Source organism: Botrytis fragariae (assembly GCF_013461495.1).
Source record: "Botrytis fragariae strain BVB16 chromosome Unknown tig00000050, whole genome shotgun sequence".
Lineage (NCBI taxonomy): Eukaryota > Fungi > Ascomycota > Leotiomycetes > Helotiales > Sclerotiniaceae > Botrytis > Botrytis fragariae.
In genome coordinates, this window is record NW_023500992.1 from 1,689,842 (window position 1) to 1,716,588 (window position 26,747).

A 26,747-nucleotide genomic window follows, 5' to 3' on the forward strand; every position below is an offset into this window, starting at 1 on the left:
TCCCTCCACTCACCCAATCTCCCCATCCCTCCCCCTGCGGAGACACATACATTCATTAAATAATTACCCCCAGGCATCATGATGAAAACATCAAAGTATCAGATTCACAGCCTAAATGATGAACTTCAACAATAAAGCAATGTAAACCATCAAATAAATTAATTCATGTACCATTTCATTTCATTCATTGCATGCGTAGTCTAAATACATTTCCCCCTATCGCCAATTTTAGGCAAGAATCGCCATTGTGCTTTCTGTCCCACCAATAAAAAATATGTCCAATTTATGCTTGGTAAGTAGAAGCGGAAACATTTCCTCCACGTCCAGTCCAGTTGACGTGGATATCTTTTCCGACTGGGTATTTCTCAGAGGCGTGCTCTGGCTTGATCTTGAAGGTGTGGGCACCGAAGTAATCTCTTTGAGCTTGGAGAAGATTGGCTGGGAGATCCTTGGTACGGTAACCATCGAACCAAGACAACGCAGTGGAGAAAGCTGGAGTTGGGATACCCATAAGAGCAGACTTGGAAACAACATCTCTCCATCCTGGTTGAGCCTTGTGGATAGCCTTGTTGAAGAAATCACTGAACAACAAGTTCTCCAAGTTATCATCAGCACGGTAAGCAGCTGTGATATCCTTAAGGAAAACAGATCTGATAATGCATCCACCTCTCCACATCAAAGCAATGGATGGCTTGTTAAGCTTCCATTTGAATTCCTTGGCAGCCTAAAACATAATTAGTATCAAAATATTTTAAAAGGTTGGGATCTGATCGTACCTCTTGCATAAGCATGAAACCTTGAGCGTATGAAATAATCTTTGAAGCATACAAAGCTTGCTCCAAATCCTCGAGGAATTGCTTCTTGTCACCCTCGAATTTGTTTGATCGTCCAACGTAAGAGAGGACCTTGGAGGCACGAGTACGCTCCTCCTTGAGGGATGAGAGACAACGGGAAAGGACGGATTCGGCAATCAAAGTAACTGGCATTCCGAGGTCAAGAGCGTTAATGGCAGTCCACTTTCCGGTACCCTTTTGTCCAGCGGAATCCATAATCTTCTCGAGAAGTGGGGTTCCGTCATCATCGTTGAAGTACATAATATCACGGGTAATTTCGATCAAGAATGAATCTAGGACACCCTTGTTCCATTCGGCGAAAACATCACCAATTTCCTTGTCTTGCATACCGAGACCACGCTTCATGATATCATAAGCCTGTAAAAGTTAGTTGAGACCTTTGGAAAAGATGACTAGAGGTTTACATACTTCGCAAATGAGTTGCATGTCACCATACTCAATACCGTTGTGAACCATCTTGACGTAGTGACCAGCACCCTCATCACCAACCCATTCACAGCATGCCTCACCATCAGATTTGGCAGCGATGCTTTGGAAAACATCCTTGATGTATGGCCAAGCCTCCTCGTTTCCACCTGGCATCAAGGATGGACCATATCTGGCACCCTCTTCACCACCGGAAACACCGCTACCAACGAAACGGATACCCTTCTCAGCCAAGTATTTTGTTCTACGGTTGGTATCGGGGAAATGTGAGTTACCACCATCAATGATGATATCACCCTCCTCGATGTGTGGGAGGATGGTCTCGATGAAGTCGTCAACTGGCTTACCAGCCATGACCAAAAGCATAATACGACGGGGCTTCTTCAACTTGGCGCAGAACTCTTCAATGGAGTGTGCACCCTCGATGGATTTGCCTGCGATGATTCACCATGATTAGATTCTTGATTCTCATCATCTGCCAAAAGAGTAGTGAGGAAATCATCATACCCTTAGCCTCATTCTCGAGGAAACGATCAACCTTTGATGTGGTACGGTTGAAAGCAATAACGTTGAAACCGTGATCAGCAGCGTTAAGGATAATGTTTTGACCCATAACGGCCAAGCCGATGAGGCCGAAATCTCCGCTGAATCATTGTCAGTCAGTGTGTTTGAAGGATATATTTGTTGGTATGCTTGATTTGAGAAGAAAGGTGTTTGATGGCGGGGTATTATTTTTGCAACGACAACATGGAGGGGGACATGTCTTTTGCGGAATGTATGTGAAGAGTGAAGAGTATAAATGAATACTTACGTTGCTTCTGGTGCAGACATCTTGAGATGGTTTTGTAGATGAATTAAACGTTGATTGAATTTATCCTGATGATATTTCAATGATTGTTGTTGACAAAAGAGTTGAGAATTAATTTGTTGTTTGGAAGAAATGGGGGGAAAGAATGAAGAGGGAGACTAAAATATAAGAGGTAGGAAAGAGATGGATGGGATGGGAGGATGGTTAAGTAATGAAAGATGGTTGGGCCTTCTCCCAAACAACCATTTTAAAAGGAGGGGCAAAGCAGGGCAAAGCAGGGCAAAGCAAAGCAAAGCTCTCATATTATTTTATTAGTTTAACTTACTTCAGAAGCAGCGGCACCGCTATTACTATTTCGTGGGTTTCCTGGTCTCATGTTCCTGTCCATACTCCGTACTCGACCCTTTCGTTCCCAAGATAGATACCTAGATGGATGACCTTGGATGACCTTGGATGACCTTGACCTCTCTCTTCCTTACCTTGCTTGGATGAGATATTTCCCCCAAGCGTCCCAAGAATATAAACGCCGACGAGCTGTTTTCGGAAGAACTTGTGGGAGATTATACGATGGAGAGGAATATTATGAGGTAGGAAAGAAAATGATTGGATTATTTCTATATAAGATTCTTTAATCATTTAACTCTTTTGGTCAATTAATTGGATTCCATGACATTGATTGGTTGGGTGGATTACCCCTCCTTACTAACTCGTCCCTCCTTGATATCTTCGGTGAAGCTGTATCGAGAAGAGAAAAAGATCCGTCCGGGGATCCAAATTAATATGGCTTTGTTGAATATGGCTGATGAGACATTTCTTTGCTCGGTGACGCCTCATGATGATTCATCTCATTTGATATTGCTTATTTGCGTGAGAGATGAGATTTATACCAATCATGTCTACTCGTGCTAGCTACGCTGCTGTGTGAATGTGAAACAAAAGGATTTTCATTCTCACTCATATCATCCTCACTCATATCATACCTACCAAGTGCCTAAGTAGTAGCTCCAGCTATTCTTCATACCATACATGCCACACATACCACAAGATTTTCCGTTCAACAACTCTTTCTGTTCCTCGGTGTCAGGTTGTTGGTCTCGTAACTTGCAAGTGTAAGTTGTCAATCCCCTCCACCCCACTTTTATCTACATATTTTCTTCTGTTCTTGTCATTTCTCCGGTTGGTAAATGTGTACCACGCTCCAGGTACACTCATCTACAAAGTACAATTTCCATTCTCGTCAACCAACTCTTCCAACTCAGGTCCTCGTTTATGGAAATTCTAGAGATCTAGACTTCTAGATGTTTCCGTTTTCTTCTCACCACCGACAGTTATGACGAGCCAAGTGGTTGTTGATATTTATTGACTAGGTATGTCGTAGTTCACCCCACCAAGCTAAAACAGCCGGGAAATTCTACTTTCCGATCGGCCCGAAACATCATTTTAGAGCCCCCGTTTTAAGGCTTCATCACTGAGTCAGCTATATGCCCAGCCTGGGCTGACTAACCATGTATCACGTGCTGTAAGATAATTCTAGATTCACTCATTCTCGGCGCCTCATCGCAGACGACAACGTCGGTCGCATTGCCAGATCGTAAACTATCACAGCCGTATCAATCAAATACGCGCACATTTCAACGCCACTTAGTAACAGATCACAAGATATCTACATCAGAAAAGTTCGCAACAATCACGATAGAGTTCCGCAAGAACTATTCAGTTTCTGTTTAGGATTTTGGGTATAACCAGTGCGTTTTGAAAGCGCAAAGGTACGTCTAAACACTCATCAAGAGATATATACGCACAGCAATTCATCATGTCCTATCCACCACCACCAGGTATTAAATCTACTCCTTCGCCACATCCTTCCTTACCCGCTCGACCACCTCCATCCACAAATCCACAAGCTGGTTTTAAACCTGCCTTCAGCAATAACAACAATGGCCCATCAAGACCTCCTGCATCAGGAGGATATGGCGGCTTTACTGGTTTTGCTCCCAGATCGGTAGCTGCTCCGGTACAGCCAAGTTATCAAGGCTTTCAACAACCTCCCACTGCTTATCAACAACCTCAACCATATAACTCATATCCTGCTGCACCACAACAAGAAGCTGCATATGGAGCTGCACCACAAATTCGAAATCCTTTTGCGCCACCGACAGCATCTGCAGGGCGTGGTATGGGTGGATTCGATGAAGATCCAGAGATGGCAGCACAAATCGCACAATGGCAGAGCGCATACGCTGGAAAGGATGCAAATGCAACTTCTGCCTCTAATAATGGGTATACTGGAGCTGTTCGAAAGTATCCAGCAACTGGAGAAGTTTCAACATCAGCATCGAATGCGAATGCGACACCATTAGGTAGAACCGAGACTGGACCTAGTATGACTTCACAAGCAATCACAAACGCCGCGCATAATGATACAGGTGTCGCAGCAATTGTGTCGGATTCTAAGACCAATCAAAAGACAGTTGTACGAACAGGTGGTGGTTCACAGTGGACAGATTCTTCCCTTCTCGAATGGGATCCTTCTCATTTTCGCCTTTTCGTTGGTAATCTTGCTGGTGAAGTTACTGATGAATCTTTACACAAGGCATTTTCTCGTTGGACATCATTACAAAAAGCACGAGTTATTCGGGATAAACGTACTACAAAAAGTAAAGGATATGGATTTGTTAGTTTTAGTGATGGAGATGATTTCTTCCAAGCTGCTAGGGATATGCAAGGAAAATATATCGGTAGTCACCCTGTTCTTTTGAGAAGAAGTACTACTGAGATCAAGGCTGTTACACCTAAAGACAACAAACATGGAAAGAATAACAAGAATAAGGGTAAAGGTGGTAATAGGAATGATGGGGGACAAGGAAATAAAGATAGGACTGGAGCTGGCATTCAAAAGGCAGGAAGCAAAACCAAGGGTGGCTTGAAGGTTTTAGGATAATTGTCAAAGTAAGAGCTGGTGTCAAGTCAGTGGGTATTAGGCTAGCCGAAGCTTTGGGGAGAGGAAGAAAGGACGAGAGAGAGGGCGAGAGAGAGAAGTAATGATCGTCGGCGCATGTCAAAAGACACACACCGAGGTATGGCTTTGGATTTATTAATGGCACACTTTCGATCGAGCTGATCCTTGAAATACAACGCCACGATAATGTGTATGGTCGAAATTACCCAGAGCAGTACATTTTACTTAATAGATAAGCATAACAATTGTTTGCACTTATAATTCTTTCAAACTATATCTACACACAAATTATACCTAGTCTTCGGTGAAATGATTGGTGCGGCCATGATCGGTTCGTGGATAAGGGGGATGGTAGCAGAAAATGCTTCCACTTAGGTTAGTCAGCCAATTCTCTACAGAGCATACCCCGCCTCGAGTCCGCGTGCCCCAAAGAAAGAACACTTCCCCATACTATCCTACCCCGCCACATATTATCAAGATTTATTAATTCAGCCTTGATGATACCTTAATTGCAAAACCTTTTACCGGCTCGCAAGGAAAATTCAGAAACGTACCCCTTGTTCCATCGCATCGTGTTTCAGGCAGAAATCAAACAGTTTTGGTGTTGTCAAAGCTGTAAACATGTCAAATAGCATGTGAAACCGAGATCAAAGATGAACTTGATCGTACTTTATTGACGGACTGCCAGGGTTGTCTTCTTTCGTTGTTGAAACGCTCATCGGATTGCCATGCAGATTGTTTTTAAAGTGTTGATGGTACGGTTTTGTATGGCTAGGCGATTCGTGGTTGCGATTCGAGGTTGCGGTGTATAAGATATATATATATATATATATGTGACTTCCTTCTTTCTATTGTTCTGAATTACTTGCATTTCTATTTTGCATTATCACACACGGATATATTTGATTGAGAGGAATCGAAAAGATGGGGAAAACAGAATGGCTGGCCTGTTCAGCTCTTGCTGCAATCTTGGTTTATGTATTTCCACAATACTTCATTGTCGACCGGATTTCGAGATCAGCGATTCGTTTTCTTCTAGTTGATGTTTCATTATTCTCATTTTGGCGCATGTTCATATATCCTTTTTTCTTTAGTCCTCTTCGTCATCTACCTGGTCCAGTGGTGAGCTTTTTCGACTCTCCTGAACTTCCGTCAATCATTAACATTCATGTCTAGTCATATAACTATCTCTGGGGTAATGGCACAGCACAATTTACCAAACCACCTGGACATGAAATCAAAGAGTTCGTTAAAGATGTACCAAATGATGGTTTAATCCGTATCCGATCCTTTGGCAATATCGAAAGACTTATTCCAACATCTCCTCAAGTATTGAAAAGTATTCTAGCGGATAATTCATACGATTATGAAAAACCATATGGTGTTCAGAAATTCCTTTCCTTGATCTTGGGTGAGGGGCCTATCATGTCAGAAGGTTCTCTTCATAAGTTTCAACGCAAACATCTACTTCCCGCTTTTCAAGTCAAACATATCAGAGGACTATACCCAGTATTCTGGTCTAAAGCTCTTGGTCTTGTCGAAGGTATTTCTCAAGAAATAAGCGAAACGAGTACATTGGAAAAGAGAAATGAATCACACGTCGAATTTAACGAATGGGCTACTCGTGTTACATTAGATATTATTGGTGTGGCTGGTGTTGGTAGAGATTTCGGTGCTCTTCGAAATCCAGACGATCCTCTCGTACGAGATTACAACGAACTTCTCGAACCTACCTTTAGTAAAGGTATTTACTTCGCAGCCAATATCTTCGGTCCCCAAGATCTCATTCAAAAACTGCCTTTCAGACATAGCAAAGTAATTGCTGAAACAACCGGGAACCTCCGAACCTTCTGTCGCGAAGTCATCGATAAAAAACGTCAAGCAGTAAGCGAGGGTAAAACAGTCGACGGAATGGATATTCTCAGTATTCTCGTCCGATCCAACGATTTCAGCAACGAAGATCTGGAAGACCAACTCCTTACCTTCTTAGCCGCTGGTCACGAAACCACATCCTCAGCACTCACATGGGCCATCTATCTCCTCGCCATCCATCCCGAATGGCAAACCAAACTCCGTCAAGAAATTCACGCTGCGATTCCTTCTCCCAGCGATCCAAACTCCCCACAACCAGACCACACAATCATCGATTCTCTCCCCATCCTCAACGCCATGATTCAAGAAACTCTCCGTCTCTACCCCACCGTTCCTCTCTCCGTGCGCAAGACCACCCGCGCTACAAGCATCTCCCTCCCCGACTCCGCACCCATCTCCCTTCCCCTCGGAACACGCGTGCTCATTTCTCCTCTCGCCATCAACCGATCTCCACTTCTCTGGGGCCCCAAAGCAGACGAATGGTCTCCGGAGCGTTGGCTTCAAGACGGATGTGCGAATACTGGGGGGGCGGAGAGTAATTTTGCGAATATGACGTTTTTTCATGGGGAGAGGAGTTGTATTGGGAGAGGGTTTGCGATAAGTGAGTTTAAGTGTTTGTTGGCGGGGACGGTGGGGGGGTTGGAGTGGGAAATGTGGGATAAGGAGGAGGAGGTGAAGGTGGGTGGGGTGGTGACGACGAAGCCGGTTGGCGGGATGAATGTAAGGATGAAGGTTGTGGGGTGGTAGGGTTGTCGGGGGTTTCTTCGGACTCTTGGGGTGGATTTTCTTGGGAGTTTTATGAATTTAAGGGTGTTGATTTGAATGTCCCGCGGTGTATGAGGCGTTCGGTGCAAACGTTTGATAGTTAAGATAATGAATACCGTACAAGCTTACAATCCACAAGTAAAAGTGAGAGTGACAGAAAGCAAGTAAGCGCAGAAAACAGCACCATCACAAATCCCACACCTCCGAAAGAAAATCAATAAACTACACAGCCCTAAACCCCCCTAAATCCCCCCAGAATCTCCATCCACCCTATCCCCACATACCGCATATCATCATCGATAGCCCACCTTGTATCCTAAATCCCAAATCTCAAATCATTATAGAAGGATAGGAAGATCCTCGTACCCGACAAACATGATAAAGTATATAAACTAGACGATTTTGTGATCTTACAACACCCCATGGAACTAGAATATGATTTCAAATCGTTCGTCTAACCCCCCGCCTCTGTTTTAGAACTGTCTAACAAGAGAAAGGAATAGAGAGTATGTGTATATGTCATATTATATTTTTACTTCGGGAAAATAGTAAATACCGTGCATACCTGATGTGCTGGGGAAGTTGAAACTTTGTTGTGGATATTCATGAGAAGTACTCCTAAAGTTCTACCTACTATGATATCGAATGCACGCGCGGAGCACATGTGGATATTTAGATGGTAGTTCTTCGACTTTCTGTTCTCATATTTCTGGGTGGTGGGGCTACTGTTGCCTTTGCTGAAAGGATTCATCTACTACTATGATGGGTGACGCCTGTATTCGTATTTTCACTTGGGAGCTTGAGATAGGTTGGGAATGGATGAGAGATATGGGGGCGGTGCTTACTGCCGGAGGATCGAGATTGGAATGGTTGTGCTGAGAAGGGAGTTTGACATCGCTTGGTAGGTTGTGGGTGGGTTGAGGTCTGGATGTGAAGAGATTACTGGGAGAAGATGGGAAAGTTGACGAGGATCAGATGATAACGCTGATCTGGAGTCAACAATAACGCTAATGAAGAGTAGATAACATGCTGACCTAGAGTCGATGACTGCCTTGAAGCTTAAATTGACTGCTACACAGCACACCATGTAGTGCCAAAAGCACTGTACCCATAAATCAGAGTCAATTCTTGATAGATGCGACGTGAATTACTCTTCCAGTTTCCCCCTATCTCAATCCTCGAAGCGATGCTTAGCTCTTTTGATATCAATATTCCATAACCACTACTTAAAAGCAAATCAAACTCCTGGGCTAGCTTCAAACTGATAGTATTCATTATAAATCTCTCCCAGACTTCACTTTCACCTTCCTCGTCATCGTTCTCATCATAATCAATCATACTCGCCTATCCAAATTCACTATAAAATACCAAAAGTCAACTTTGAATGTAAGCGAATGAAATTTCGATACGGTCAGTAAGGTACTGCAGACACCTTGTGGTTATCTCCAAGCCTCTTCTTATGTACCGTAGCTTTAATTGAAATAACTTATCTTCTTCTTTTCCTTAAAAGTAAATTTGATTCTAGAAAAAAAACTTACAACCATTACGACCTGCGTTACCACCACCATATCGACAATTACGAATAACAACCACGATCGATAAACACAACTGACTAACTACACACAATAACGTATTGAGAATTCATACATACCTTTACAATCACGATGCTTTCTTCTCAATTAAACCCAATTGCTCCTGCGACGTCCAGCAAGATGCACGAAAAGATTGTCCATAAAACACTCAAAGGTAGAATTACGAAGAGCATAAAAAGGACGGTAACGTCTCCAAAGAAGCAGGTTTCTAGCCCAGATGAGATGACATCTAGCCCAAAGCCAACTTCTGCGACCTCTCCTAATCATCCCAATCGACTCATTCATCCCCCCTTGAGCAAACAGCAAGCAGCTTTGCTTCGGGGAATAAAGACTTCCTTGAAAAAGTCTCGCAACACCGCTGAACACGTTGAACCCAAGGAAGATCAAATGATTCTTGATAAAAAGAACGAATATTCTATCAAGACGAATAACTCCGGCGGAATCAGAACGAAAAAGCCAGAAAGGTCCGAAAAGCCAGTGTCTAGCTCGAAATTCGCCAAAGAAACTACCTTTAGCGGAGTTGTCAAGAACAAGAAAGAGGCAAAGCCGGTGCTCATCCCGAATTTTCCAAAATGTCCAAATTCTCCTCTAGCTATCTCGGAAAGTCGACTCTTGCTACGTCCAAACGGCAAAGGTCTTGTTGCCTTGGGTCGCGAGGTAGTAGAATTCGGGGTTGCGAATGTGTTGAGATCCCTTGAAAGCGATGCAATGGATACTGTCAGTATATACTCTTGCGTGCCCTATAAGCTCCTCGTTGTATCTCTTGTCTATGTAATTGACTTGCTGTCATTCCTCTTTTGAAATTGTCTAATCATCCAGACACAATAAACTAACGATCCAATCAGAGAGAAGATTATGACTGGAATTACGAAGGATTCAATGGATATCTCTTGGAAGAGCACAATGCTAAATGTGCACAATTCCCAGAGATGGATTTGGAACCCGAGACCTTGATACTTTATTACAAGGGAGAAGTCAACGAATATGGTATTGCTTGAGGTACCATAACCCGACATTCTAACTCAAAATTGGAACTTTGGAAGGACTCGTTGTTTGTTGACCCCATTTGGATTGGATTGGATTTCCTGGGCGAATGCCACAACTAACTTTCTCTTGAGAATATGGTAATGATAGCTACCCATACCTGTGGCCTATTCAAAGATTCTGAGAGCCCGATGTTCGCTCCAGCGAGTTTTCTATAAACTTCTTACGCGTTGTTGTCTTACAATTTCACAAGTCTCCTTCCTTGTACATTGAGGTAAGATATCACGTGCTAGATGAGGACTAGTGCCATTTCAACTTCCATCACCAAATTCGCGTCTGCTAACGTTCGCGACAGATTGATTGTGAACTTCACCCGTCCATTATCAATTTCTTTCCTGATCAATTTTCTTCGAACTTGCGGCAATTACAACCTTTTCTCTTTGCGATTTCAATTATTACCTTCACGATGCAGGTAATGCAAGACCCCTCTCAAGGGATTCATCGCGACTTGGTATGTTTACAACTTCTTCCAGCTTCAATTGTCAATAATAATCTAATTCATTGCGCAGTTACATCACGTTCATCTTCTCTCTACATATCGATTTCCAATTACACCCACACAATTACATCCGGAAAGAGTCGCAGAATGGCTTATGAATGGACCAAAAATTACTCGCGATCAAGCTCCGGTTTATTGGACTTACCTGGACCGACCGGTCGATGGCACAGTCTTATTATCATGGCAAACACCTACATTGGGTCAGGAATTCCCAAGTGATGGCTACGTTTGGGCTCCTGGAGAGACAGCTTTCTCTCTCGAAGTTATGGGCTGCGTGAGTTTATATGAATGTGATTTAGGCAGGATTTAACTGACCTTGTTTGCTTTCGCAGACTCTAGAAATTTATCATTGCAAAATTGGCTATGGTACTGGAGAACCTATCGCATCTCATACTCGTCGCCGATATCGACTTTTACCACCACGAATCCCAAATCAAAACCCTTCACCTGATCCAAATCTATGGATTATACATTATACTCAAGCTCCTCCCGAGGATCGTCTCCCACCACATATGATCCCAATCAATCAACAAATTCAAACCATTATGAGTACACGACAATACTTACATCAACAAGGTCAACTTATTCACAAGGAGTTTTTACTCCACGATAGAGCAAATTGGGCAAAAATCGATTTCCCTCGTGGTCACCCAAGAGGTGCTCCAATGTATGCAGCAAGCATTCCACCAAGAGTTCCTCAATCAATGGCATATCCTACTCATCCTCAACCTGGTCCCCCATCGAAACGCGCTCGTACTGCAAATGTCGCTCAAGCCGCAGTCGCAAATAATGCTCCAGCAGTTGTCGAAGAAGACGAAGAAGAAAATTCTCGAGGAGATTGGTTTGATCTTACCACACCTCGAGAAATTAGTTATAGCAGATTCCTTGCAAATTATGAGTGGATGGAGGAAGTACTCTCTTCACCCTACGCCATTAATCAAATTGTTCCCACAGACCTTGGGCTTGGTCTTCGTGGTGAATTGAGCAGTCTCACTGAAGGCATATTTAATGCACCTCTCAAAGAAACTGAAGAACCAACACTTAATTATGTTGGTCGTCTTGATCCTGGAAAGGCAGATGAGTTCCGTAAAAGAGCTCATGATACTATTGCCCAAACCAACAAGGATATTGAAAAAATGAAAGCAAAGCATGCAAAGCGTCTTGCAAAATTTCAAAGAGGTTCTCTTATTTCTCAAGCTGAGAAAGAATTACGAACAGCTGTTGATAATCCTTCAGATATTGGTCCCGAATATTGGAGACTGGAAGGTAAAATCGACGAAGAAGAGAATGAAGAATCTGAAACTCCAATCAAGATTCCTTCCAAGGTTGATGATGTTCTTGCAAAGGTCGAAGCTTCTCTTGGTCGTCATGCAGTTGCGATTAGTGAACTTCGTCGTATTCAAGATGGTGGATATGAAGAAGTTGCTGCACGAGCAAGTCCTCCACCTTCTCAACCTTCTCGAAATAATTCTCAACAAAGTGGTGTTCTTATGAATGACACTGACGTTGGTGATGTTGGTGATGTTGATATGACCAATTCTACTGCTGGTTTACTGGATCAATTCCACAATAGTAACCCATCTTCATCACATGCCACACCAGTAAGTGCCAGTTATCCAACTCCTGGTCATTTACAACATCCTTCTGCAGCAACTACACCAGCTGGAGCTTTACATATGGCATCTCCACATCTTTCTCAGACTATGGGAACACCACAAATGACACAACAGAGTCAATCTCCTCCACAACAAGAACAAAATGATGTTCACATGCAAGATTCATCTTCAACAGCAGAAACTCAGCAACCTATGGCTACAACAGCGCCACCCACAACCGGTGCTGATACATCAGATTGGGTTGTTGTCCCACCAGGAGGTGTCTCACCTACAGCAGACCCTTCCAACAACAATACAAACAATGATACACCAAATCCTCAAACTCAAAATCAGAATCAACAATCAACATTATCGGATTTTTCCAAGCCATCTTCCGATGACAATACATTAGAACAACCAACAACCTCTACCTCCTTACCCGAACCACAACAAGAACATCAAGAACATCAAGAACATCAAGAACATCAGGGGGGACAAGAAGAACAAGAACATCATACCGAACTCAATGAAAATGATTTCGATCTTGAAGATTTAGATACAGCTGGTGATGCTTTAGCTTCTTATGATGCAGGTGATACCATGGGGGATGATGGACATGGTTTGGGTGATCTCGTCGACGATAGTGCGTTTGGTGATGCCTTCCACGGCGTCGATCATCATAATGACAACGTGGACGAAGATAATCACGGCATGTAAGAAAAGCAAGGTTGATGGATGGTTTTGGCATCGATACCGACTTGACGAATGATACGAGGAATTCCTATGGGATTATTTACGATGACGGGGTTCGCCACAACGTAACTAACGACTAACTTTGGTTTCTCAAACTTCACATTTCTATAATTGAAAACACTCCTACTTTGTGAGTGAGGAACTTCCTTCTTGGATTTATACCTGGGGGCATGAAAGAACCTTGATATTGATAGAACTTGTGGTTTGGATATTGAGATGGAAGATTGGTGATCTGGGTATTAGTGAATAGGTTGTAGGGGCTTTGAGATTTCCTAATGGGTTGGGTTGGGCTGAATTGGACTGGATTGAACTGGAGTGGTCTTATACTACTAAATGGGTATGTTCACGAAGGAGCTGAAGGGGGAATAACTCTAAGAATCACCATGGGCATTGGTGGATGTGGTATTGATTGAACTGTGGCGGAACTTTGCTGATGGATGAATTCTCTACTGAGAAGAAGATTTAAGCGTTGATTTTTAAATTTGTTTGCTTATTAGTTTCCTATTCTGCTTGTATGATTATGCTATAAGTTGTATGAATAGAGACTTTTTGTTTTATCTTATCCAACTTGATTATATCTTACCCTGTGTGCCAATATGATATGTGAGATTGGTGACACTATCCAATGAACTACTAAATAAGCATTATCAAAATTGTCAGAAATCTTTAGCCACAAGATGTTCAATAGCTGAACAATTTTAAATGGCAATGGTTCCAGTGTAGCACCCCAAATCCAAAAATCCAAAACGTCAAGGAACAATTTCAATCACATGTCATGCCCCTCCAAAACGCGGGGCACATTTTCCAGCGACACAACATCCAAGTCCTCAAAAAAGTTGGCAGCGCGTACCACAATGCCACTTTCAATGTCATTTCCCAAATGACTTTTGTTTAAATCACAGAGACATTCTCATAAAAGATTTCATACGTCTTCAATAACTTCTTATTTCAAGATGGGAGATAATACAGATGCCTCTGTGGCAGATCCATCCGTCATAACCATTGATAACATTTCTAACAGAATGCCCCCTCATGATATCAATGGCGTCGAGAAATCCACAGATCATTTATATGCTTTAGTTGATATGGGAAGGTAGATTTCCGCTTTCTACGAACCTCCAACCCCTCACTTCACAACTTCAAATAAAATACAGAAAGAAAGAATCCCCTACTAAACAAACCCTAGCAATGGAATCCGCTTCTCCATCTCCGATCTCTCACCTCCTACATCTCGTCTCCTTCCCTGCATCTATCGCGATCGCGCTGCCATTTCTCTTTACGACGCTCTACATTCTTCTCTTCCCGGTTCTCGAGAATTCTACTTCGACGCCGAGACGGTTTCGCGCGTGGCGGGGTGTCTAGCGGGTTTCAAAAAGATATGCGATTCGTATGGTGTTTTGCGGAAGAATATTGGGGTTTTTGCGACGGAGGCGATGCGTACGGCGGAGAATAGGGAGGAGATGACAAGAGCGATTAGTAGGGAGAGTGGATTGGAAGTGGATATTTTGAGTCCGCAGGTGGAGAGTTTGTTGGGGGCGTTGGGGGCGAGGAGTGGGTTTGAAGGAGTGGAGGGCGTGATGATGGATTTGGGGGGTGGGAGTGTGCAGATGACGTTTATGGATAGTGGGGATGCTGTGAGGGGAATGGAAGGGGTTGCGGAGATACAGATGGAAGGAGAGAAAGAGGGAGAAAGATATTGGACGAAAAGTGCAGCTTGTGCGAAAAGTATGCCTTTTGGAGCAGCGAAGATGACGGCGAAATTGAAGGGGGGTGACATTCATGATATTCGCACCGATATGCGTTCTCGATTCCAAGAGACGTTTCAGGGATTATGTCACAGGTTTCCCAAACTTCAAAAGCATGTGAAGGATGAAGGTGTGACGATATATTTCTGCGGTGGAGGATTTAGAGGTTACGGGAGCATGTTGATGCATACTGATCCCATCAATCCCTATCCTATCCCCTCTATCGCCGGCTACACAGTATCCGGGAAACGCTTCAAACAAACGAAAGAAATGCTCAAAGTAAATGCCGAGGAAAAAGAAAAGATTCACGGCATGAGTAAAAGACGTCGGGAACAATTTCCCGCCATAGTCGAGGTGGTTGAGGGAATCATAGCAACCGTTCCCAATATCAAAGAAGTGATATTCTGCGGCGGAGGAAATCGCGAAGGGGTTCTATATCTCAAACTTCCACCTCAAATACAAGAAACCCATCCTCTTGTTCTTTTCCCCTCTCAACTATCCAGCACCCCTATCCAATCCGCCGCGCTTGCGAAAATTCTCTCTTCCGCTCTCCCGCATTCTCAGCCAGGCACGGAAATCTTCACCCCTGAAATTTTAGAATATATAGGGAAACATATGGGTGACAATATGGCGGATATATCGAATCTGAACGCGGCGCGCGCATTACATGCGCCTATTTCCGGGGCAATTGCAGGAATGCCCGGGCTGACGCATGGGGTTATTGCGGTGTTGGCACTGACGATGTGTGCGCGGTGGGAAAATGATGTGGGGAAGGTGGATCGAGGGGTTTTGGAGGGGTTGAGAAGGGTGCTGGGGGAGGAAAAGGCATGGTGGTGTGAGTATATGGGAGCGGTGGCGAGGGTGGTTTGTGGGATTGTGACGGTTCCAGGGATGAGTGGAGGAGAGGTGGGAGGGTTGAGATTTGAGGGAGCGTGGGAGGAGGGATTGGGAAAGAAGGGGAAGAAGGAGGGGGTTTGTTTGAGGGTTTTTTGGAAGGGGGAGAGAGATGCAGATTTGGAGAAGTTGGTTGGGAAGGTGGGGAGGGGGTTGGGGATGAAGAGGAGAATTGAGATTTCCTGGGGAGAGGGGATCGTGAATTGAGGAGGGGTTTGGCTCTAGTTATAGAGATGAGACAGGGAGAGAGGGTGGAGAGTGGAGAGAAGAGGAGAGGAGAGATTCATGTGATATGATAATGATAATGATACCCCAACATACACGGTCATACATATATACATAGTGAAAGTTAGAGTCAAAGTTAAATGATATCCAATCAAGCATTTCTACAATATCTATCCAAGAAACCAAATATCTTCATACGCATGCTATGCTTTGCTTTGCTATGCTATGCTACTAACCCACCCTCCAACCAACTAACCATCCATCCATCCATCCATCCATCCATCCATCCATCCATCCACATATTACCACCCAAACCCATCCAGAAATGACCATCTAAGACAGTGTACCTAAGTACCTAAAATGCATACAAAAAAACGCCGGGTATCCCCATCCAATTTCATGCTATCACCTGCTTTCGTTGCATACCCACAGTATGTGGTTCATATTTATATAAATATATACCTCACCCCCCCTTTTCTCGCCGTCTTGCCGTCTCGCTCCCTTTGATATGAAAATAAACATCTATACTGAAAATGCGATTGAACCCAACTCAATCCAATCCAATGCTCCCATCGATCTCTCCATCAATCCAACCAATCAACCAACAATAGATCAATCACTCAAATCCTTTTTCGAACTCCCACCCACCAACGGCGCATGTTCAGCTCTTGAGCTTTCCCCCTTCTTAACTTGGAATCTATCTGGATTGGGTAGCACATCCCCATCACTCGTAACATAACTACCTTCCTGACCATCCCAATCACTTTCTCCATCTTCTCCATCCGCATCACTCCCACTTTCTCTCGCTCTTTCGGTCGCTTCATGAATTCTATGTGCTTCATTCTGAGCATCTTCTCTCATTTTACGAATTTTGATCCAATTATATGCTGCGATTGCACCTATTGTAACGAAGAGACCTGAAATATTGATTGGGGTGAGAGGATCATGGAAAACCAATCCTGCGGCTGAAATTGTTACTACTTCTTTAAAGATACCTGCGATGGATAGAGTGACGACGGATGTACGCTGCAGCAGAGCGAATTCAGAAGCTGTCATGCAAAATGCTATACAACCAGGGAATAGAAGAAGTAAAGGACCAAAAACTGGACCTTTTACTTCTACTAGAGCTTTAAGACCCTCCCAAAGGGCGGGAAATCCTTCTACGGGGGTAGCGATGACGAGAAGCGAAAAGAACATGATTGGAGCTAAATAGAAAATCGAGGAGAAAGGATTTGAAGTTGCTGGATTGCGAAGAAGAAGGATTTGTGTTAAACCCCAACGAAAACCGGAGAAAAATGCGGCGAATATAACAAGAACGAAGCCTTTTGTCGAAAAATCCACTTCGCCAAATACCATCATTACCACACCAATTGTCATTGTGAATATGATACCGACTAAACGCCATGAAGGGATTTCGAGACGAAATACGAATGCGAAAAGAAGTACAAATGCTAGAGCTGAGGATTTGCACATTGCTTTTATATATGTTAGCATGAAAGGATTTCCACATCGAAACGGGGGTACAAACTATAAAATGTAAGGGTGATGAATTTCAAAGACATATTTCCAAGACCAATATCCAATCCTGTTGCCATTCCACAAGGTCCTATGCGCGTAAAGTAAAACATTCTCGTCATTAACGGTTTCTTCGAATCCACCTCATGTTGAGCCATATCTGAATCCGATACATGTGTATTATGAGGGTTGGAGATGGAATCGTATCGAGGTCGAAATTGAGGAAGAAAGTAAAGGACGAGACTCGCGAGAGAGAATTGTACTAGCATATGCATACATGTTGTAAATAAAGGGAAATGGAAGTTGAGATGTTTTGGGTCAAACATCCATTTGTTATACTATTTGAAAGTTAGAAATATCTACGAGATGGGAGGTGATGAACTTACTATAGATATTGATAGAGAAAATGTATACCAAAGTCCTATTAGAACTCCATTCATTAAACTCTTCCTCACAACATTCCAATCCGCTTCTTTCTTCTCATCTTTTGTTACTTTGATGTCTCCTGCAATTCTGTGGTCCATTGATTGATGCCGTATCTTCTTCTTCTTTCGTTTCGCTTTGGATTTAGCAGTTAACCCCGTCTCTTCATCATCTTGTAAATCACCCTCTTCTGAGAAATGGTTTAATTCCATATCATCGCTAGTTGATCTCGAATCGTCGTCTGACACTCTATCTCCGGATTTCGAATCCACTCCAATTGTCGATGTTCTGGGTGATCGCTTTGCTCTTGGAGCTCGTAAACTTCCATCTATATTATTCATCATGCTACTCCTCCGCCGCCGATGACCTGAAGGCTGTGAATCCATATTTGTATCTGTTGGATGTAAATCTGCGAGAGCTGTAGCAGCATCTGGCTCTAACAATTCTTCTTCCGACCGCGCCGATGCTTCAGATATTGAGGTTCTTGGTAAAGTTTGTATGGGAAAATGGGATTGTGAGGGTTGATTTGACCGTGATTGTGATTGGGATTGGGATTGTGATTGCGAAGATTCGAGTGAAGTGTTCGTAGTGGAGATTCGATCGGATCTGAGTAGGGTATTTGAGAACTCCTCCTCTTCTTCTACTGCTTCTTCTTCTCTTTCGAATTGTGAATGATGTTGTGCAGGATTCTCGAATCTCGTCTCTTCTTCTAAGGCCATGGTAATTACTGAATCAGGGTTGATTTGCTAATGTACTTTCATTATTTTTGGGCCTGTAACCTTTCGAATGGTGTAGTAGTGTGGAGATCAGACCCTCACACTTTAACTATGTTTGCTCGCTATACCGTGATGAGTTGCGATTTGATTGCGATTTATCTCCGATTATGGATAAGTTTTGGATCTTTTGGTAATCTTGGCAAGCATCCAGGGGGTTCGAAAAGAGGGTCAGAGAATAGTACAGTGTCCAGTGTCCAGTGTCCAGTGTCCAGTGTTCAATGTACAGGAGTGTGAGTTGTGTTACTAAGTGATGGTGAGGTATGATACAAATGCGTGTGAGCTTTGTAGGTGTACGGTATGAGGTACACGCGACTGGTTACTTACTTGACTTGGCGATTGATTTGAGTACGAATGAGATGTTGTGAAACGAAATTAAAGGATGTCATTTTGAGCGGTTAAATATATGAAAGTTTACACATTTTTGGGTTTATTTTCTGAGAACTTGAAGTATGTATATACTGGTTTGTTTTCTGAGATTTAGAATTATATATATATATACAGAATTATATATATACACTTGTTTATTCATTCATTCATTGCTAGGTACATTTCACAGCAGTTGTCATTTTATACCTCCCTCCCTCCCTACCTAGGTACCGATAGTAAATAAGTACATGATTGAAGAGACTCGATGAAGAGGCATGCCACGTACATATTTTGATGGACTTGAACTGGTGTTGGGCAACAAAGATATTACCACCCTTGAGGACAATAGCAACGGGAAGGTAATCCCACCTACCTATCTATCTACAGCTAGGAGATTGCTTTGACCTCAATTATCCACTCGAGTCTCGACTTCTTACCACTATGATATCAGCTTTTGTAGGTTTTGCATTAGGTATGGATCATCATCTTGAATTGTCTACGAGTGCCGGTACCCATCTACGTCTATCAAATGGGATTCTCGAGATACAATCATGATGAATGAGATGCTGCAGTCGAGATTATCAATGTATTCCTTGTATGTATATTTCATCTCTTACCCTCCTTCTCTCCCTCCCTCTCATTGGCCATAAATACACAGATAAACTCTTGACCGGACAATGCGGACATCCGTGATGACTTTCCTGCAAAGTATGCTCACTCCACTGCAGTTCCCACCGAGCAACTAGGTACCTGGTATATTGAACTACTTCCGCCCCGTTCCGACAGCTATCATCTGAGTTACATCCTAGTCTAGATATGTATGATCTGACGTTCTAGAGGTGAAAAGTTCCTGAACATCTTGGACATCTTGAGCACCCTTCTTGATTCTGTCCACAGATCGTCAGTACATTCTAGGATGAGGTGAAAACGCACAAATCACAATCATGATCAGCCTTAAGAGCCAAGGTCTAATAGACTGACTTCCTATGAAGTTAACAAATAGAATGTTAACAAATGTCCAAATCCAAGAAAGTATCTGATCTCGAATGTTGACAGGACTTCTGCAGTGTCAGGTTCATCACACTCCCACTCCCACTCCCACTCCCACTCCCACTCCCACTCCAACTCCAACTCTCAACTTTTTTTAATTACTTCAGCTATCCTTCTTGACCGCTTATGTTGTGTCAGACGATGAAGCCATAAAGACATCTTCTCGTAGCTATTTGTTTCACTCAATTACGCGGACACAACATATCTTACCATTACCTCATGTTGTCCCTCTGACCCTTTTGAGGTTCTTGGTCAAACAATGATAACTCTGGGAATTTCATCGCACTTTGCGTAACGGGACATTCCCTTCTACTAGTACCTACTCGAGTAGTGTCAATTGATCAAGTCAACCATCACATGTCGTCGTGTGGTCGTGTTGTTACTAAAAGGGAAAGGGACCTGAGTTGGGTTTAGTTCTAACGGAACGTCGGAAATGTCAAGCTTTCCCCTCACATCCCGTCCGTAACGTAGGTATGACGAAAAGATCGATCGCGTTTTCTCCTCAAGCTTCTCTCTCGTGGCTATCCGAGATGCAACTCCGATATTCAAACTTCTCTCAACTCAAACATCAATTGAGCTATGAGCTACTCATCTTAACAACAAGGTATTGATTTCCTGTTTTCAACCCTACCTCCTGCAGCAAATATACCCAAGCCATCATTCTTGTGGCTACACAAATAATCTTATATCTTGTGTAAACTCATTGACGTATCACAATTCACCAACTTGTAAGATTGACTTAACTGCAATAACATCTCCTTTTCCTGCAATATTTCGTTACACTGTTTTGATTGCTTTGTTCCTTTCTCTTTTGGGAACCGTTTACTATTTTCTCGTCATCTCTCATCAAAAGGCAACTTGCATCAATCATTTCAACAAACGCGTACCTTGATCTATCAACAATGTCCGTCCCCGGTATTGCGCAGACTTCTCGTCGCCATGATACAGGATATCTGCCAATTGAGAACTATGGTCTCATTGGGAATATGCGAACTTGTGCCTTGGTAGGTATTGATGGAAGTATTGATTTTATGTGCTGGTAAGCTATGTTTTGCAATCGATAGAGGATCTCTACATTTCCCAGAATACTTATCATCTGTAAATTCAGGCCAGACTTCGATTCTCCTTCAATATTTGGTCGACTCCTGGATAAAGACAAAGGTTGGTTTGGAGCTTCGTTTGTAATGTCGTCTCAAAACACTGGGGATATTAAGCTACCCCTCATTTACCTGTCCCGCAATGAGCTTCATCAGTTACCCCAGATTCTATCTTATCCCTAAATATCATTTTACCAGTACTAACTCTGCGAATACCTCAGGTGGCCATTTTTCCATCTCGCCTGCAGAGGGAGTTACTTTCAATACAAAGCAACAATATCTTCCATCCTCAAATATCCTACAAACTCGATACATCCATGAAGAAGGAGTAGTTGATTTGATTGACTTCTTCCCACGTCCAAATCATAGTCATGTCGCAAAGAAAAGTTCCATGCCTTTCCGGGAGACTACAAAAGTTCAGGGCGAATTGAAGAAATGGCTGGTACGACGAGTCGAATGCATTCGAGGCAGCGTCGATTTAGGTGAGAAAGATCCAGAACACGGCGGTAGTCATCATATCTCACAACTTTGTTTAGATGTGGAGATATTTCCAGCCTTCAATTATGCCCGCGATGAACATGATCTGGAAATCCTCATGCCGGAACATCCTCCAGGAGCACTGGAAAGTAAAACGGTCACCTTCTCCAGTAAAGATTTGAAGCTTCAACTCGATGTGACTATTGATCATGGTGAGGAGAATATAGATTCATGTCCTTCCCTAATATTCCGCCGAGTAAGACAGACGGAAGGTAAAGGTGACGGTGTTGTTGCAAATATACGATTACAAGAAGGTCAAGCTATTTCATTCGTCTTGCGTGATGATATTCCGGATCATATTACCAGGGACGTCACTACCGAAGTTTTAGATACACAACAACATGATACCCAAAGGTATTGGTCAAATTGGATTGGTCAAAGTAAATATACAGGCCGTTGGAGAGAGGTTGTGGCCAGAAGTTTGATGATTTTGAAATTACTAACTTACGAGCCTACCGGTGCAATTATTGCAGCACCAACGTTCTCTATTCCCGAAGACATTGGAGGAGTTCGGTAAATATAATGAGATCTTCTATGGGTATCTAGCTAACTTTTTAAGCAATTGGGATTATCGATACTCCTGGGTACGAGATTCTAGTTTCACTATTTATATTCTACTCAGGATGGGATTTGTCGATGAGGCAGATGCATACATGAATTTTATCAGTGATCGATTTAGGTTGTCAAGGGGTCCAGATGGTGCTTTACCCATCATGTTCACAATTAGGGGCGAGACTGATATTCCGGAACTTGAGCTTAGGTGAGTACTTGGCATGTCTTTTTCCTGCCTTCCATAGACTAATCATTCATAGCCATCTCTCTGGTTATAGAGATAGTGGACCTGTTCGTATCGGCAATGGTGCAGCTTTTCATCAACAATTTGATATCTATGGTGAGCTTATGGACGCTATCTACCTTTGGAACAAGTATGGAAAGCCCGTCACATGGGATCAATGGGTAGCAGTACGAGAGATTTTAGGTATTTTATCTCATATCAATCTTCCACAAATACATCATACTAAGAATCTTTAGATTATGTTTTAAAGATTTGGCAAGATACCGATATGTCAATTTGGGAAGTTCGAAGCAAGAAACAAAACTACACATATTCCAAAGTCATGCTTTGGGTAGCATTTGACCGTGGAGTACGTCTTTCAGAGAAACGTTGTTTGCCATGCCCGAACAAAACAGAATGGTTGAGGGTTCGTGATGCTATTTACGAAGAGATCATGCAGAAAGGTAATTCACATTCATATGGTATAGATTAAAACAACTTGGGTCAACTGACAAATGTATAGGTTACAATACCGAAAAGCAAATGTTTGTTCAAAGTTACGAATCGCGCACTATGCTCGATGCTTCTATTCTCATCGCACCACTCGTCTTCTTCATCTCTCCCAATGATCCTCGTTTCCTAAACACAATCGATAAAATCCTTCTTTCTCCCGAAAAAGGAGGGCTCACAGAAACTGGCCTCGTCTTCCGTTACAATACCTCTACATCTGAAGATGGTGTAGGTGGTCGCGAAGGTGCATTTTCTATGTGTACTTTCTGGTTGGTTGAAGCACTTACCAGAGCGGGTGTTTATGATAGGAAGTATCTGGTAAAGGCAGTCAACATATTTGAAAATATGTTGAGTTTTGGTAATCACTTGAGTATGTTTAGTGAAGAGATTGCGAGGAGTGGTGAGCAACTGGGGAATACGCCACAGGCATTTAGTCATTTGGCTTTGATTAGTGCAGCATTCAATTTAGATCGAGCGACGAAAGGCAAGAATTAGGAAGATGATGAAATGGTAAATGGTGGAAGGGAGATGGTATTTAGATTGATTCTGGAGAATGACAACTAGACTGTTACGACTTTTACGATAGGGGTGAGAACGGAAAATTCGGGATGGAAAACTAAGAAAGGAAAACCTATAGTATGGCATTCAGGTTGGTACAAGATTCAAGCTTCCATATCATTTTACCGCATAATTCTCAATTACTTCCAATTCATCCAATAGGTACCGCCTACCTAGCTTCTCACAGATGTTGAATCTCTAAAAGGCCATGGATGATATTTACATACGCATTTGTCGTCACACCCTCTTTCAATTCCTGCACAGGTAATCAAGTAGACATTCCTATGTGTAGCATCACGTAAAACAATTCTGAGTATACAAAAGGCATGAATATTCCATTTAAATCATTGTCTTTGATTCTTGCATTGAAGTCTTGATTGATGTCATGTATGTCTACATTTCTGCATCAATTGTTCCTTCCCCCTCCGTTCTAAGAAAGGAAGGACCCTTAAGGCAGCAAGCTCATACTTAATCGTTCACTTTTACTTGCACGAATAAAATCATTTCCCAAACCTCTTCTTCTTTGTCTCCATAGGTATTCGTCTTCAATTCTATCAAATCACTCAAACCATAAACTTCCATTTGTTATTCGAGCCATTTCAAATATTTGGCAACCTTCGCACTGGGAGTACAGTCGTGACAGGATAGATACCATCTCAACTTCTCAACACAAGAATTGATATGATATTCATGAGTGGCCAGTGAGACAATAGGATAAAGGAGATAAAAGGTATGACGAATTCCGCTTTCTGTGTATTCTCTCGACTGAGCTGATTTTTGATGTAGTTCTCAACGGTCGTCAACAGTCAAAAGCGACATCATCAACGTCGTAGTCGTCGTTGTCGTCGTCATCACCATGCCAAGACTTCCAACCAAAAATGATCAGATCAACCTGCTCCGCACGCAACTTGAAGAAGAACAAAAATCATGTGCTAGTCTCCGTCATACCATCAAGGCCAAGCAAGCTACCATTGAAAATACTCTTGCGCAGTTAGAAGATGCGAAAGAAAGTCTGATCCAAGCTAAATCCACTTCACCTTTTATGAGAAAACTTCCTATCGAACTTCGTCTCAAGATCTATAAACTGCTCTTGGTCAATCCTAAGTTGAGTGAAACCGAATCTATTGGAAAGGCTGTCGAATATGGAAAATCTGTCAAGTTTGAACTTACCCCAGCAATCTTAAGTACATGTAAAGCAATTCACAGCGAAGCGGAACCAATTCTCTACGGCTCAAACACTTTCATCATCGAATGCATTGGGGGTTATGGTCCAGTTGGCTCCCTTCATGTCCCACAATCACCACTCACCAGATTCACGGACCCTAGCTTCGATGATTTTGATGATAGTGATGCAGAGGATGATTTGGAGCGCAACATGATGGGATATTCTGGAACAGAGACCCCTTTTGATTTTTCCACATTCAGTGCCTTGAAGAAAGTTAAGCGCTGGAGAATACTCACTGGTGCATACAGACCGACTCCAACAAATCCAGTACCAGCAAAGTCTTTCGTTCACTTTTGTCAAGCGTTATGTCAAGAAGCTCCAGCAGCACCACAAAGATCTCTCGAAATCGTCCTTGCACTTGCGAGAGTCAATAACGGCATTGCTACGATTAGGACTGATGATGCACAATACAAGTTTTCGCAGGAGCAACTGAAGTATTTGCTTCAACCGCTGAGGCTCTTGAGAGATATCAAATTGGAGCTGAACATTGCACAATTCAAAACAGACTTACCACAATCTACTCATTTGTGCGGCGCTGGTCCTGAGTATTACTTTCCTTATAGCGAGGCCCAAACAGTCGAGGTCAATCTCGAGAGATCTATGAATTTGGCATTACCTATCGTTCAAAAATACCAAGCTATTGCGGAGGATCTTTCACCTGTTGAAAAGGTATTTAAGATGTATGAGCGATTAGAGCGATATGTAAGATCATTCGAAAGATCTGGACAATTCGCAAAGGACTTGATCACTTTGCAAAGAGGTCATGAAGGTAGTAGGAGAGAAACTCGTCATTTTGGTTGGCAACTTCCTAGTGCTTCTCTTGGCAACCCTTTCAAATCTCGCTTACCTTCATCGTATCACCCAGTGGAGCTCGCCTTTTCTAGTAAGTCAATCCTTATTCTCAAAGCACGAACTTACTTCCATGCCCAAATGATATCTGATGTGACGTTTATCTGAAAATTGCTGACACCTAGGACAGAAGCCATCATAGCCAAAGATAAGGAGGATGTCACAGAGTTCAAAGCTGCTAGAGCTTCTGTTTTAAAAGAACTGGATCCTCAATACAGAAGAATGGTCGATGCATCTAAGAAGTTGACAGCTTTCGTCGAAAAGGAGAGACTTTCTGGAGTATTTCATGAGTGTACTGGTTGTGGTGTATTTCATCAATACGAAGAAGATCCATACGAAAGTAGTCTTGGAGAGGATTTGGATCGCTACATATATGAACTCGATAAGATTGCCAGTTTATTGAATCGAGCTATGCCAGATTATATCCAGATTCAAGTACAGAAAGGAACCACACTGTATGAGGCGGCATACTTTCATTTGGAGAGAGAAAGACTTTTCCGAAAGTTACGTTGGATGCAAAAGCAAGACATTATTGTAAAGAGTCCTTCACAAATCGCTAAATGGACAAAGCGACTTATTGAACATATGTGGGAGCACTGTCAGCGTATTAGCTGGCATAGAGAGTGTCTTTTTAAGGATGATATTACAGACATTGGTTGCAAAATCAACAAAAAAATGGGACAGGGATTGATGGAACAAGAATTGGAGTGGCTCGAAGGATTTGAAAGTGATGATGAGGAATTTCATGAATTATATTATGGAGATTAATTACTTGGTGAGAATTCAGAGATGAAATTTTTGAAATGGACAAGGTCTGTTTACAGATGGAGAGAGATACTATAAGTAGTAGCTATTGCAAAATTTGCTGATGGGAAATGGGATGGGATACATAACGATGGTACATGTTCTAATGGCTTGGCTGGGCGTGGCATGTTATGGCGATACGAGAATATGGGAGTATGAGAATCTGGCTGACTGGCTGACTGGCTGACTGGCTGACTGGCTGACTGGCTGACTGGCTCTTAATAATAATTT

At 42.7% G+C, this 26,747-nt stretch overlaps 9 protein-coding genes across 9 annotated transcripts; 7 read left to right on the forward strand and 2 right to left on the reverse strand.

Annotated features, from left to right (window-relative positions):
- Window positions 1-283: 283 nt before the first annotated feature.
- Bfra_004523 (putative 6-phosphogluconate dehydrogenase protein) lies at window positions 284-2,232 on the reverse strand (the record flags this gene model as incomplete). Its single annotated transcript, XM_037334925.1, has 5 exons — window positions 2,092-2,232; window positions 1,788-1,924; window positions 1,263-1,714; window positions 777-1,211; window positions 284-724 (listed from the first exon to the last, which is right to left on the reverse strand). Exons 1-5 carry the CDS (start codon window positions 2,109-2,111, stop codon window positions 284-286), a joined length of 1,485 nt encoding a protein of 494 aa, XP_037193459.1. The 5' UTR covers window positions 2,112-2,232.
- A 1,669-nt stretch (window positions 2,233-3,901) lies between these two features.
- Bfra_004524 (putative rnp domain protein) lies at window positions 3,902-5,029 on the forward strand (the record flags this gene model as incomplete). The annotated part of the gene is made up of 1 exon (XM_037334926.1): window positions 3,902-5,029. The coding sequence occupies one exon, from the start codon at window positions 3,902-3,904 to the stop codon at window positions 5,027-5,029; it is 1,128 nt and encodes a 375-aa protein (XP_037193460.1).
- A 942-nt stretch (window positions 5,030-5,971) lies between these two features.
- On the forward strand, window positions 5,972-7,666 carry Bfra_004525 (putative cytochrome p450 protein; the record flags this gene model as incomplete). The annotated part of the gene is made up of 2 exons (XM_037334927.1): window positions 5,972-6,169; window positions 6,224-7,666. The coding sequence occupies 2 exons, from the start codon at window positions 5,972-5,974 to the stop codon at window positions 7,664-7,666; spliced, it is 1,641 nt and encodes a 546-aa protein (XP_037193461.1).
- Window positions 7,667-9,348: 1,682 nt separating this feature from the next.
- Window positions 9,349-10,274, forward strand: Bfra_004526 (uncharacterized protein; the record flags this gene model as incomplete). The annotated part of the gene is made up of 2 exons (XM_037334928.1): window positions 9,349-10,047; window positions 10,122-10,274. The coding sequence occupies 2 exons, from the start codon at window positions 9,349-9,351 to the stop codon at window positions 10,272-10,274; spliced, it is 852 nt and encodes a 283-aa protein (XP_037193462.1).
- A 452-nt stretch (window positions 10,275-10,726) lies between these two features.
- On the forward strand, window positions 10,727-13,131 carry Bfra_004527 (putative swi snf and rsc complex subunit ssr4 protein; the record flags this gene model as incomplete). The annotated part of the gene is made up of 3 exons (XM_037334929.1): window positions 10,727-10,771; window positions 10,830-11,093; window positions 11,152-13,131. 3 exons carry the CDS (start codon window positions 10,727-10,729, stop codon window positions 13,129-13,131), a joined length of 2,289 nt encoding a protein of 762 aa, XP_037193463.1.
- A 989-nt stretch (window positions 13,132-14,120) lies between these two features.
- On the forward strand, window positions 14,121-16,013 carry Bfra_004528 (putative retrograde regulation protein 2 protein; the record flags this gene model as incomplete). The annotated part of the gene is made up of 2 exons (XM_037334930.1): window positions 14,121-14,260; window positions 14,354-16,013. The coding sequence occupies 2 exons, from the start codon at window positions 14,121-14,123 to the stop codon at window positions 16,011-16,013; spliced, it is 1,800 nt and encodes a 599-aa protein (XP_037193464.1).
- Window positions 16,014-16,643: 630 nt separating this feature from the next.
- Window positions 16,644-18,688, reverse strand: Bfra_004529 (putative solute carrier family 35 member c2 protein; the record flags this gene model as incomplete). The annotated part of the gene is made up of 3 exons (XM_037334931.1): window positions 16,644-17,506; window positions 17,560-17,884; window positions 17,933-18,688. 3 exons carry the CDS (start codon window positions 18,686-18,688, stop codon window positions 16,644-16,646), a joined length of 1,944 nt encoding a protein of 647 aa, XP_037193465.1.
- A 2,375-nt stretch (window positions 18,689-21,063) lies between these two features.
- On the forward strand, window positions 21,064-23,575 carry Bfra_004530 (putative glycosyl hydrolase protein; the record flags this gene model as incomplete). Its single annotated transcript, XM_037334932.1, has 7 exons — window positions 21,064-21,200; window positions 21,270-21,322; window positions 21,480-22,308; window positions 22,355-22,555; window positions 22,608-22,774; window positions 22,828-23,034; window positions 23,094-23,575. 7 exons carry the CDS (start codon window positions 21,064-21,066, stop codon window positions 23,573-23,575), a joined length of 2,076 nt encoding a protein of 691 aa, XP_037193466.1.
- A 919-nt stretch (window positions 23,576-24,494) lies between these two features.
- On the forward strand, window positions 24,495-26,480 carry Bfra_004531 (uncharacterized protein; the record flags this gene model as incomplete). Its single annotated transcript, XM_037334933.1, has 2 exons — window positions 24,495-25,746; window positions 25,843-26,480. 2 exons carry the CDS (start codon window positions 24,495-24,497, stop codon window positions 26,478-26,480), a joined length of 1,890 nt encoding a protein of 629 aa, XP_037193467.1.
- Between the last annotated feature and the right edge of the window lie 267 nt (window positions 26,481-26,747).